At 44.9% G+C, this 13,297-nt stretch overlaps 1 protein-coding gene across 1 annotated transcript; it reads left to right on the top strand.

Moving 5' to 3' along the window:
- Positions 1-276: 276 nt before the first annotated feature.
- On the top strand, positions 277-11,865 carry ctnnbip1 (catenin, beta interacting protein 1). The gene is made up of 4 exons (XM_058085500.2): positions 277-421; positions 4,680-4,794; positions 6,781-6,871; positions 10,387-11,865. The coding sequence occupies exons 1-4, from the start codon at positions 279-281 to the stop codon at positions 10,443-10,445; spliced, it is 408 nt and encodes a 135-aa protein (XP_057941483.2). The 5' UTR covers positions 277-278; the 3' UTR covers positions 10,446-11,865.
- Positions 11,866-13,297: the final 1,432 nt, after the last annotated feature.

The following is a 13,297-nucleotide window of genomic DNA, read 5'->3' as shown; positions in this document are numbered from 1 at the left end:
ATATGCATCTGTTCATTCCTAACATGAAGAATGAACATAACTTTTAGTGTGTCACCAATGTTTTTCAGCATAATTACCAGTACCCACCCATCTTTCCATTCCACAAAATATGAATTGTTTATATTTATAACAACGTAAATATGCACATTCACATAGAATGACAAAAATGGTGATAGTCTAATAGTTTGCCAAATAATCTACCCTGGATGTCCTTTTTATATTGTGGGTTGTGTCCAGAGATTCAGAGGATATTTATAGTCTTGTAGAGGAGGGCTATCATGGCGCCTCAAGTGGCTGCCAGTGGTATTACACAAGCAGCAGGACCGCTGCGACTCGCCACTCCACAGGAAGGATGTGATCCTCCTACATCAACACTCCATTCATACACAACGCACAAGAAAGAAAAGCTGGACCAGGAGGGGTAAGCTCAACTTTTCCCCCTGTAAAACATTACCCAGACGTGGCTGAAAGTATTGTATTTATACTGCTGGTACTGACGCCTGAAACTGAGCGACGGCACCCAGGTTGGTGTTTGCACCCAGAAGAACTTCATTCAAGGCTTTTGTCTCGGGTATGCTAGCAAGCTAGCCCGGCTGGTTAGCATCGGCTACTTTGCTTTAGGTAGCGCCCGTTTGTCGTCGCTTCTGGTAAACAATTGAACCTTGTTAAAACACAAATTGTTTGTCCATGCCGTCTTCCATGACGAAAAGCTTGAAAATTGTGACGAAAATGTGACGAATGTTCACTGCTCGTTAGCAGCAACGCTGCTACAGTTTGAACGTCCTGCAACACGAACGCCAGAACCCTTCACTGCAGCAGGCTGTTTTAACTCCTTCGAGGTCCATTTGTCTGTCTAATTCCTCACTAGATACACAAGTAGACACTGACAACATAACTGGCCGATTAAACATTATTCCAGTGTTTAATCAATCTATTTAACCTCACCCTTAAAGTTGAATTACGCATTGACCCGAATATAAGACGGACTTGGAACTGTAGCAATGTTACACATTTTTGTGTAATGTGTGAAATCAAGTCTGATTAATTGTTTGATAAAACGTGACTGAAATGTTAATTTGATACAGCTTTCACTTCTCTCCTCCAAATCTTAAAGAAGTGAGAGCAGATTTCACATTAGAATATGGTGCCTTTGGTCCCCATCGCTTTAACATTGAGTCAAGGCAAAAACTGTGATGGACCTGTCCAGCCTGATCTGTCCAGCCGAGTTGATTGTGCGCCACAGCGGATAATCAAACTTTCTTGACTTTCTTCCCTGGACTTTTTTCTTTGATTTCAATGTACGTCACATAATTTTCCTCACACAAATTGTGGTCCAGCACTCACTATAAATATGATATGAAATTAAAGATGAAGTAGTCATCTAGTCTAAAGTCTGTTCGATTGTTTCAGTCACAAATTAGTGCTTTTGCGCCATGACTTACACAAAATAAACATGATGAATAAAAAAAATGATCCCATACAAAAGGGGCCCTGAGTGTATTTGGCTTAGTGGCTTGTGTTGTTTTCATTTGGGCAAAGGTCGCTCTCAGTGCGAAAAGTTGCACGCTTGCCAATATGATGCAAGCTTTCATGTAAATGAGCTTTGCAAACATCCAAGTAGTGTACTTCTATAACTTCCTCGTGTGTATTCATGCCTTTCAAATCATGACAGCACCTCGGTTGGTTTTACTGTTGAAATCCGCTAATGGACTTCAACCATGGTGGTTTCTATTTTTGGATCATGCCTGCATGGATGCATTGTACCACCCTGCCTCACAGTGTCCGCTTTCTGCATGTGAGATAGCTGACAGCCATTTATGTATTGTAGCTGGCACCCTTTAGGAGCATTGGGGGTCAAGTGTTGGTAGATAGCAGGCTTGTGCTATGGGATGTTTACACTGGTGCATTTCAGTGGCAGGATCTGGCCTCTTGTGTTATTTTCTAACCACGCCCAGTTGCTCATCAGTTTCCTATAGGATGATGAGTGGGCAGTGGGTCATCTCACAGCCTCCTGCTTGGCTTGGCACAAGCTTTTGGCGCCCTGTCAGCATTACCAGGCCGTATAGTAGCCTTCTGTTGTCACTTTGGGCTGTAATATTCTTAGACCAGGCGTGGCACAGAGCCTACGCCGGGGTGTTGCCAACGCACTTTGCAATTTTCATGAGCAGCGCAGTCAGGCGCAGCACGGTGCACCCACGCCCCGGTCCCTCCCACCAGCGCAAGTAGCAAAGAGGGAGGAGAGAAAGCGTGGCGTGGGGGGGGGGGGGGGGTGGCTTAACACAGACCAGTGTAATCTTAACCAACTTAACCCACCAAATGAACGCCTCCCATTGCCTTTAAATGCGCCACATACTCCACCTTGTGGGACATGTCATCTGTTCCAAACAGTTCTATTTTCCTCAATCAACAGCAACAGCTTGGATATGAAGACAGAATTTGGCGACAAATCCAGCAGAGACAAAACAGGCGGCTTACACTAGAACATAGTTTGTCTGGCTGTAATATAGCTGTACCTTAGTTCCATGATGTGATTATCCACTGTGATTCACTTGTTACATTCTAGCTTTAAGGACTGACTGTTCCACCTTACCAAGTTTCCACGCAAATTGGTTGAGGTTGAGCAGGACTGTCTGAGTTCATGCCTCAAGTGGTGACAACAAGACATGACCTACTTATCAATCTTGTTTTCACAATCCAATTCATCCCCATTGTTTGCCAAAGCTGTAGCCATTGTAGTCGGCACGGTCTAAGCGAGGAGGCCTTCATACAAACATTCATACAAGGGTAGCTCCCGGGCATCCAGTAAGTGCACGGTGCCCTGAGTCGGTTGGCACAGTTGTTACCTCTGCCAAGCACAAAGTATGAGGCAGGAGTTCATATTATTAGTGGCCTGTGTTTGGACGTTACCACACTAAGAATGGATTGTGAATGCTACAATGCATGAAATGCTTCTTTGTTGCGCCTATTGCCGCCACTGTAGTGATGGCTTCTTAATTTTACTGTTCCTTGTTATATTTTCACATTCGCAGCAAAGCTATTAAAGGCAGGATTGGACTATTTTGACCACTACATTATTGTAGTACATATATGTGCACTACTAAGTGCATTATTAGCAAATACAGTACATGCTAACGGTAAATCGATTAATCGAAGGGGGTTTTGATTTTGCCAGACTCTCTTTACCACACAGGCTGGATGACAAGAGGGTTCACTTTTTATAGTGGCAAAGGTATTTTCACATTGGCAGTTGAATATTTGGCTCTGTAGCAACCGTATTAGTTCTCTCTCACTCTGCCTGCTCTTCCATGGCACAGGAGCTTACACGGGAAGTATGGCTGGTTGTTTATATACAGAAGATGAACGTGGAACATGATAGCTTTTTGTCCTGACAGAACCACTTTTTAAAATGTTATCAAGTCAAAATAGATATGAATATACGTAAATGACACTTGTTTAATATAAATTCACGGCAGCACCTTAAGGCTATTAAAGGGGACCTATGATGCTTTTTCCCCCTTTCTGGCCTATAAATGTAGTTAGAATGTTGTATTCTTGTGTTAAACCATGCCAAAGTTTCATATCATGAGATTTGTGTGTTTGGGCTGGCTCAAAACACACGTTTTCAGAGGGCGTGGTAAAACCTTTCCTTTGTGATGTCACAGAGGGCTGACTTCCTTATATGGTTCACAATTGGAAGCACTTTAGGCTTGTGGCCAATCACAGCGCAGTGGGCATGCTGAGAGGCGGGCCAAAAACAAAGGTTTTCTGTGCAGGTTATTGTGTGTAGCTGCTCTATAGGAGACCATAACTCCATACAAATGTGGAAAATGAGCATAATAGGTCCCCTTTAACTAGGTTGGGTATAAAGCAGCACCTCATACTTGGTGCATGATAGCAGGGATCCAATACGACAGCAGCTGACCTTGGTGTGTGTGTGGGGGTGAGACCTTTTCCTTTTCTCTCATCCACATTAGCTTTGCCAGCTTCTTTTATCGCCTTCTAATAAACCCTCCTCCCTTCCCCTTCATTTGCCTATATTTTTCCTCATGCAGACTGAGAGTGAAAATAGGTCATTAGTTAGACGGCGAATAAGAGATGGAAGGAGCAGATGGGGATGGGATCTGTAAGAAAACTACTATTAATATTAATGAGCCCATGCCAAGTGTGTAGCTGGTACTGCAGAGGGTTTATTTCTGTCTCAGGGTTTTTTTCCCCGTGTGTGAGATAATCATTTTGCAACACCACAGTTGCATTTCTGAACGTCCTCTCCTGGCATTTGTACATGTCCAGTATGTAGTGTCCTCTTAGCTAGCCTTAAAATATAACGGGTCCTCAGTCAAACAGTAGCGCCAGATGAGATGTTGGCGGTCAGAAAATTGTCTCTGACAGACTGTGTCATGGCCGCTTATCCTCTTGTCAGATAGAGTGGGGGCACCACCGTGTCTGTCCTGGTGTCTGACGATAATGTTGTCATGGAAACCAAACCCATGCCTAAGAATTGGTGGGTTGCTGTACACTATAATAGGTGCAGTGCCTGCAAGTATATTCATTTGGCTAAGAAACATTCCAAATATTTGTAGGTTAGAGTCTCTTCTATGCTGACCTTCCTGCTGACTACTGCACTGTTGCTGTGTAGCTGAGGTTTTGTGTAACATGGTGTTGTGTGTGTGTGTGTGCAGAGCCACAGGAGCAGGGGGGATGAACCGCGAGGAGGCGCCGGGGAAGTCTCCTGAAGACATGTACATCCAGCAGAAAGTGCGGGTCCTGCTCATGCTTAAGAAAATGGGATCAAATGTACGTAACATTACATAACCCTATTACAGTACAGTAGATTCCTGGTTTTCATGGGGGCTTTGGGACCACCAGCAAATGGCAAAAGAAACAGGAGTCATTGTTGCACACACTTCTCATATCTCTTATTTATCTAATAAAAAAACAATTGTATACAGTGTACATTTAAAGGGATTGTTTGCAATGATTGCCCGGCCGCTAGAGGAGCCTATGCTAAGTGCTGGTGTTAGATTTTGAGCCAGAAAACCTGATATTGATATGACATTTTTATGCTAATATGGTCAATGTTGTTGTATCACTAATTATGATGGATTTACAAATGATCGGTTCATGGTACAGATAATGGTTGACTCAAGGGCCAATACTATAGGAGTGAAACATGAATATACTTTAGAGTAGTCAATGTACAGCTTGTCAGTATAGTATATAGTATTTACTATTACTGAAAGTAACAGCCATTATTGTCTCAATAGCTGGCAACACAAGCGAGTAGCAAGATAATTGTCTTGTTGTGGTGGTAACGTCATGGTCTCAGGCTGCTTGAATGCTGCCGTTACTGGGGAGCTGCACAAACAAATTGCAACATGTACTGGGACATTATGAAGCAGAGCATGACCCCCCCTGAGGAAACTGGACTACATAGCGATTTGACAATATGATAAGGAGCCCAAACACACCTCCAAGATGACACACCTTGCTGAGGTAGGTGGATATGGTCTAGTGCAGGGGTGGGCAAACTGCGGCCCGGGGGCCACATCCGGCCCGCCAAGTGTTAGAATACGGCCCGCCCGTTCTTTCCAAAGTATTTCATTTAAACTTAATGGGGTGACAGGGCCTTCTCCATTGCTGCCCCCACCCTACTGGAACTCTTTGCCCCATTCGCTGCGTGTTTGCCCTGACCTTCCCAGTTTCAAAAAACAACTAAAAACCCACCTCTTTAAATCTGTTTTTAATGTCTAACTTTTTATACTGGTGGCACAGGGTCGTGTGGTTAGCACGCAGACCTCACAGCTAGGAGACCAGGGTTCAATTCTACCCTCGGCCATCTCTGTGTGGAGTTTGCATGTTCTCCCCGTGCAGGCGTGGGTTTTCTATGGGTACTCCGGTTTCCTCCCACATTCCAAAAAACATGCTAGGTTAATTGGAGACTCCAAATTGTCCATAGGTATGAATGTGAGTGTGAATGGTTGTTTGTCTATATGTGCCCTGTGATTGGCTGGCGACCAGTCCAGGGTGTACCCTGCCTCTCGCCCGAAGACAGCTGGGATAGGCTCCAGCACCCCCGCGACCCTCGTGAGGAAAAGCGGTAGAAAATGAATGAATGAATGAACTTTTATACTTGACTGCTGTGCCCCACTTTTACCCATGTTTTAACTGCGTATAAACGAATGAATGTTGTATTTTAATGTATCTTTTACTCTGTTTACTTGCTTTTATTCAAGTCCATTTTTCTGTAAAGCGTCTTTGAGTATTTTGAAAAGTGCTATACAAATAAAGTGTATTATTATTAATAATATGCAACCTGGGATCATGATCATAATTCCAGGTGGACTGTTACGTGTAAAATGTATAGTATGCCCCCCGTCAATTTTGTTAAATCAATGCGGCCCGCGAGTCAAAAAGTTTGCCCACCCCTGGTCTAGTGTGTCTCCAGACCTGGACAGGAGGAGGGACTGCATGGTGTCTGTCATCCATTTCATGCCCAAGAGGATGAAGGCAGTGCAAGATTACGATGGTTCCCACACTAAATATTGACACTTTGGCCCAATTTTGCCATGTTCACGCTGAGGTGTGTTGTCAGCTATTTAAACCGTAATGGCTGTAGTTTCAGAGACCAGTACAAGCTGTAAACTGACCAGTCACTTATATCCACATTGTTTCTCTGTTATCGTCCCTTCAGAAATGTGACGGGTCTACCCACTTATGTGAGGTCTGTATGTGTTGAGGGAAATGTTGTAATAAAATATTTTGACATTATGTACTGTACAGCTTACACCAAGTGAAGAGGCTTTTCTCCGGAATTATGCAGGCGTGGTCCACACTCAGATGAGCCAGCTACCACAGCACAGCATTGATCAGGGTAAGGCTGACACACACACACGCATACACACACATAGCATCTAGACAGTTATTTGCATCACATTCATATCACAGTGGTACCTTGTCAAAAAAGTAAAGACAATTCCTCTCCAGTGTGCTCGTCTGGCGTATTCCCTGACTATCAATCCCACTCAGTCTCCCACGGCACTGTTGGCTTACTCGCACAGCAAACAGACTGGAAACAAATGAATCATCCTCTGTGTACTTGGTTTCAACCAGCTGCTTTTCAAACATGACCTGCTCAGAGCTGCAACCACACGTCTGACCCCTGTCAACATGATAAAGCACGCCATGACTCATATGCTGACGTCTGTTGTATTTCAGCCATCTAAACTTGACCGATACTTGTTTCTGCCACTAGATGGCGCCGCTTACCCTTCTGGGCGCCCACCTTTCGTTGCTCTTTGGACGGTCACAAGATGGTGCTATCAGGATGTTTTTGGAGGAGAGTATACATGATGTTGCCCAGTCCATCGGTGCCACTTTGGAGCTGCAACATATGTTACACATATTAGGAGGCTTGTGATGCACACTCACAAGGAAGTTTCTTCTACATGCCCTTGCTGTGTCCTGATGCCCTTTAGAAGATACGTGTCATGCCAGTGCAAGTAGAGAAGAGCCTCATTAATAATCAAGCAACATGACTGGCAAAAGGTGTTCCCAGTGTGCATCATACATCACAGGATCAGGCACATTTAGTGTCGTTGGCAGCCTGCCACTCCCTTCTCCCCCCCCCCCCCGCCTGCACGCTCATAAATAATTAGTGGTGTGCATCTTATCCAGAGTGCTGTGATCAGGACTTGGGGAGCTAACTGAGTGTTGTTAATCACTTGTAAATGTTCTGCCATGCGCTCATGGGCATGTGTTTAAATGCCATCAGCTCATTCCAGATACTACAAGCGCTGCTCCACTCTTGACTTACTCTGTAGATGTTTTCTGTTACTTCTTTCCCTCTGCCAGTGTGATCGTCAGCGCTCATCACATTGTTCAGGTCTTCTAATTATTTATACATGCTAATTATTTACACACCAGCACAGACACTCGCAATGTGGGAAAAATATTCAAGTCTTGAAAATGGCATTCTTCCATATTTGTCTTTGTTAGATTTTGGCTTAGACTGGAATTCTCCACGCGCCAACTCAAGTGTTTTGTTACACAGCAATATGCTGACTGGGAGTGTATTCATGCCATCAGCATTGCCTACCGTAGGTCACATCGTCCCCTTAAAAGTACAAAACCTGACCGCAGCGTCCTCGGGGAAAGTGTCATGTGTCAGAGGCAGCCTCATCAATTGGACACCAGTGAACATGGCGAGATGTCGATTACGTCGTTAGTCGTTCGGTATCATATGTGTCTGATAAGAACAGAATGGATGGCGTAGCAGTCGGTGTCATGTGACCACAACAAGACAGCATGTTTTCCTTCTTGTTAAACCAAGACTGGAAGAAGCCAGCGTGGAGGTGGCTATGCCGTCAGTGTGGAATGTCTCAAGGTGGCTATATTTGCATTTGACGTGGTTTAATTGGCTCATTAGCATATGTGCAAACATAGAATGACGGGTTGCACTTTGAAATATCTTTGAGCGGTCCAGAAAATGGACAGGTGGATGGAAAGATATCGTTTCTTCACCATTAGTCATGGTGTTATCACCTTGGTTTAGTTGTGGACAGTAATGGGAGCTGATTAATGGGGCCATCCTAAATGCATACATAGAACGTCTTTGAGCATGACCAAATGTAAATCCAACGAAAACAGACGTATCGCATCTCAACACTTTAGGAAGGCAGGAGCCGTCGGCCCGTCTTCATTTGACAAAGGGAAGGTTTTTCCTCCCTAAAGCAGAAGGACGCCCAAGAGCCTCACAAAGGCAGAGAGAGATACGTAAAGGAGTTGCCATAGCAACCCCACCTGTCCCGGGAAAGCTGAGCTCCTCTGTGGTTTCCAGCGTTGCCGCGACAAGCCGTAGTGCAAGATGGGAATATTTGGTGTGATATTTTAATTACCTTGACGTTTCTTGTCTCCCTCAGCTTTTGTCATATTTCCATATTGCCCGTTTTTCCATCAGTGACCTTGAGAAGCATTACGACGGATTGTTTTCGCTTTTTGCTTGACTCTGTTGATGAATTTGCAAGTGAAATGTCAGCATTCTTCCACTCATTCCAGCAGGAATTGGAGCAAACAAACAGGCTTAACTTTAGTCTCAAAATGCTTTCATCTGCCTCTCCAAATGTTCTTAATCGGCCTCTTTCTCAGGCTCCCTGGATGGGATCTGAACCAAACCATGGCCCAAATTGATCTCAAGGCTTGGACCTGATATTGAAAGTCTATTCCCCAGAAGCAAACACGTGTTTGTGTCCCAAAGAAATAATCAGAGCTTTCTTCTAAAAGTCTTTGTTGGACCAAAGTTCATTACTGCTGCCAAATATCTCACTGGGATAAAAGCGGGATTCCTGCCCCAAATAGTACAGCGACCAAGACAAGCGGTCTTCAACTGATTGGGTCTGCAGCAGAGATGGTAATAGGTCAGCATGACGTGCTCCTTCAGCGGGACTTTCATCCCAACGTACATTCTACCACACGCAGTGTTGGCCGTGACCAGCATGGAGAGGAAGTATCGCAGTCAGGGGTCGCAGGTGTGTGAACTCATGGAGGAGGTGATTGGTGCCATCCACGTGCTTGCCTCGTGCCGTGTAAGGTGTACTTCATGTGTACGTTTCACTCACGATGGGACGTACGTGTGTGGGCATGGTACGAGCCTCGTGCGGCCCACTCACTTGGAGTGCAAAGACGGAGCGTTGGTTCCTTTGGTCTGTCCGCTCATGATTGGTGTGATGGATTTATTTACAAACAAACCTGGTGCTGCATGTTTAGCTGCTGTTTGTCTTTCTGTGGACATGGATCACATGGCTGCTGCTGTTTACGTATGTTGCTTTGGTGTCTGTCATCCACAATCAGTGTGGGGAGGGGTCCCGACTACAGCTGGACACTCCGTTGTGCTGAAACGCTAGAAGCAGTTTTCCTGGCAGTAAACGGCAGCAGCCTGCTAGCCGTTGTCTGTCGCTAGGCAACCGCTTTAAGAGGCCACGTCTTTCCAGTGCATAAGCAAGAGCTGCTTTGTGTAGCGCTGGATTGTATCGAAGGCTGGGTCGGGTCTGAACATGACTTGCCAAGGAAAGTTACAAAGATGCAGCCTGATGTTGTTTGCACCTGCGTTCCTCGTTACATAACCTCATTAGGTCAGCCAATAAGCTCCTGAGAGGCTACAGCCCCCCTCCAAAAACCTACATACCGCATACCAACATACTTCCATAGAAATGGTGGACGCCCTCCGGAGAGGGTCTGCTGCATGAAAAAACCCTGCCTTCCACTGGGATAGACTCCAGCTCACCTGCGAGCCTAATGAGTATGTGTGGTATAGAAAATGGATGGATTGCATACCATGATTGGCGACCCCCACTCCAGCCTCTCTTGACTCTCTCAACCTTTGACCGACAGGTGCGGAGGACGTGGTGATGGCGTTCTCACGGTCGGAGACGGAGGATCGGCGACAATGACCAAGAGGCCACGGGCACCTCTCCTGTTGTACACAACCCACAGCCCAAACCCTCAGCTCTGGGGTGGAGGATTGACCCGGGAAGGGCCGGGGGGGGGCATCTGTCACCAACCTTGACCCCCTCCCTTTTTTATTTGTTTCATTTACGGGTCGCCGTGGGTTGAAGCCTTCAAGGCCGTCAGTGAAAATACTCAAAATGTAGTTTTATTTGAATGGGGGGGGCTTTGTATTGGCAGTCTCGTGGTGTTGATAGTTGATACTTTATAGTCGTGTGTTCTGTCTGTGGATGTCATTGGGTCAAGTCAGCAGCCAAGTGGAACTCCGGGGGCCTCCTTTATAAAAAAACGCAACATTAAACCCTCACTTTTATACCTTTTAGGTCATCACCCTCACTATAGAGCCCATTGAGTGACTCGTGTGGCTTTTGTTTTTCTAACAGCCTAGCATAGATGCTAACTATCCATCACCACGGAGTAGCTTCGTGATGTATGTGTGCATTCTCGATATGTCGATGCAGGTTTTATAAATGAGGCCCCACTTTGCACTTGTGTTGCTTTATTAAGTGTGAATGGGGGGGGCACAGTTGGCATTAAATTATTGTACAGATAGTTGGGAAAATCCAATAATGAACTCATTGTGCTGCGTTTTTTTAATCTGTCAAATGAAATTAGCACAGTGAGGCATTTCATAAGTAGTCCTAATTTATTGTTTACGGAACTGAACCTGCATCCTCTCAAAATATTTGAATGACATGTCGCTAAACCAAAACAAGAAAGTGTGCTATTTCGGATCATACTGTATCTCTTGCACTACTATCAGTGGGATATTGGCAGAAAAGAACATGTTGATATGTTATATTCTCTTTGAATTCACTCAAGTGAGCAGGGTGTTTTTCTAGCAACACACTCAGTATTTAACGTGTTTGAGTACACTTTGTATAACTTAAGTGAATTGTAGCGTTTCAATGCCAAGCATGTCTGCCTTGTACGTTTTTGCGCTTTTAAAAAAAAATAACATTTTGGTCCTTTGTCTGCTTGGTGTGTGAATGTGGTCAGAAATCAAACAGCCAACAGATGGGACATAGATGTCTTTATGTTTACCTTTGTTTTGAAAACATTCTTTTTGTGTTGTCTATGCATTATTTTCATTTCCTCTCAAGGTGTCTTACTGTACATTTTGCTTACCAGGGTTGCTCGGCAACCTTTTATGTGTGAGAGAGAGCGCATGCTGCTGTTGGATTATTACTGTGATATGTTGCCCAATTAGTCTTTTTTTAAGTGGGGGAGGGGCCGTGTGTATTATTTTCATCTCAGTCAATATTGATTATTTGGTGATGGTTTTGTATGGCTGTTGACAATGTCTTTGACCTGAAGCTTCCAAACCGATACTGACTGAACCATTAAAGACATTTGAAACAGCAATGGTCGTCCTTGGATGATGTAACCTGGAACCAACTGGAAGCAATCTCTTCTTCTGGTTCTAGTTAAGATTTATGCCGCAGTATTTTGGACTAACTGAAGGCTCTTTCAAGATTTCTTAGGGTAACGTATTAGACCCGACCCGGGACAGTGGCGGGTGGGGAGTTGAAGCAGAAGGCTTTATCCTGATCCTATCCTATCACTTTATCCTGATATTCAGTATGCGGACCGACCATGAAAGCGGGGCCTCACAATCCTCTGGACTTTTTGGCTTCCAAGCTGGGGGTGTCAGAGGTTCCACAGGGATAACTGCTGTGTGGTGGCCAAGCATTCCTGATCCTTTGATGTGGGCTCTTCCTATCGTGTAGCAGGATTCACCAAGCGTTAGATCCCACTAATGGGGACCGTGACGGGCTGATACTCTTTGTTTGGTAAAATGGAATGGATTTTAGATTGGACAATTAAATCTAAATTCACTTTGGGTATGTTTTATAGCATGACAGAGTGAAGGCAATTAGATCTTGACAGCTGAGGGAGCTAAAAGTGTGGTTGTAGTGGATTGTGGTGGGGAGGGAAGAGGAGGAGGAGGGAGGCAGATGAGGCCAATCGGTGCGGGAGGAATCCACTGCAGAGGAGGGAGAGGCACGCAGGCAGCGATGCAGCATCTCAGTCAACACTACTGACTGCATGCGGCCCACCCTCCGGCTCATTATGACTAATAGATGAGATTTTGTGTTTCTTTCAGCCCCCACCCTGCTGGAACAACTTTGCAGGCAGCAGCCTAAATACACGGCTGTAAATAAAACATGCTCTTGTGTTTCTATGAAGACAGTCCTGGTGACGCTGCTCTTTACAGCCTTCCCCAGACTGATAGATCACCATTCGTCTCACACAGACCTGTGTAGGTTTGTAGATTTTTTCTTATTGGCTTTTTCAATTTGTTTGATGACCTCAAACATCGACCAGTCCGGTGTGTACCCGACTGTCACCTGAAGTCAGCTGGGATAGGCTCCAGCATGCTAAAAAAAAAAACAAAGGAATCAGAAAGGGAGAAAACAAACCTGTACAAATGTTTTCCATCCTAGTAGAAATATCTGCTAGGCAAAAGGCCTTGTGTTGCATTAACTGTTGTTAGTACTTAGTACTTAGGAGTGGCTGATGTAGTAACCATCTGCTTTTTGTGCACCATAATACTACAGTATAAACTTACATATGAAATAGAGTAACTGTCCTCCTCCAGGATTCCCACGCCTGCGAGTCCACTCACACGTGGAGATGTCATCTCTGCAAGAACAGGAAGGACAGCCTTGCATCAGCCTCAGGTGGACTCATCTATCAGCCCACCTGAGGACATCTGTCACAAAGCGCAAAAAGTCACCTGCTTCCGCTTTCAAAAGGTTCTTATAAGTTGCTGAAATCTTCATGATTTGACAAA

Source organism: Doryrhamphus excisus, linkage group LG17 (genome assembly GCF_037039965.1).
Source record: "Doryrhamphus excisus strain RoL-2023G ecotype Guam linkage group LG17, RoL_Dexc_Guam_v1.1, whole genome shotgun sequence".
Lineage (NCBI taxonomy): Eukaryota > Metazoa > Chordata > Actinopteri > Syngnathiformes > Syngnathidae > Doryrhamphus > Doryrhamphus excisus.
This window is presented reverse-complemented; position numbering and strand designations above follow the sequence as displayed.

Excerpts from the sequence above, each read along its gene's own strand:
- ctnnbip1 (XM_058085500.2), top strand. The coding sequence starts at position 279 with ATGGCGCCTCAAGTGGCTGCCAGTGGTATTACACAAGCAGCAGGACCG. Across the intron at positions 422-4,679 it reads GAAAAGCTGGACCAGGAGGG|AGCCACAGGAGCAGGGGGGA; the intron begins GTAAGCTCAACT and ends GTGTGTGTGCAG. Across the intron at positions 4,795-6,780 it reads TTAAGAAAATGGGATCAAAT|CTTACACCAAGTGAAGAGGC; the intron begins GTACGTAACATT and ends TGTACTGTACAG.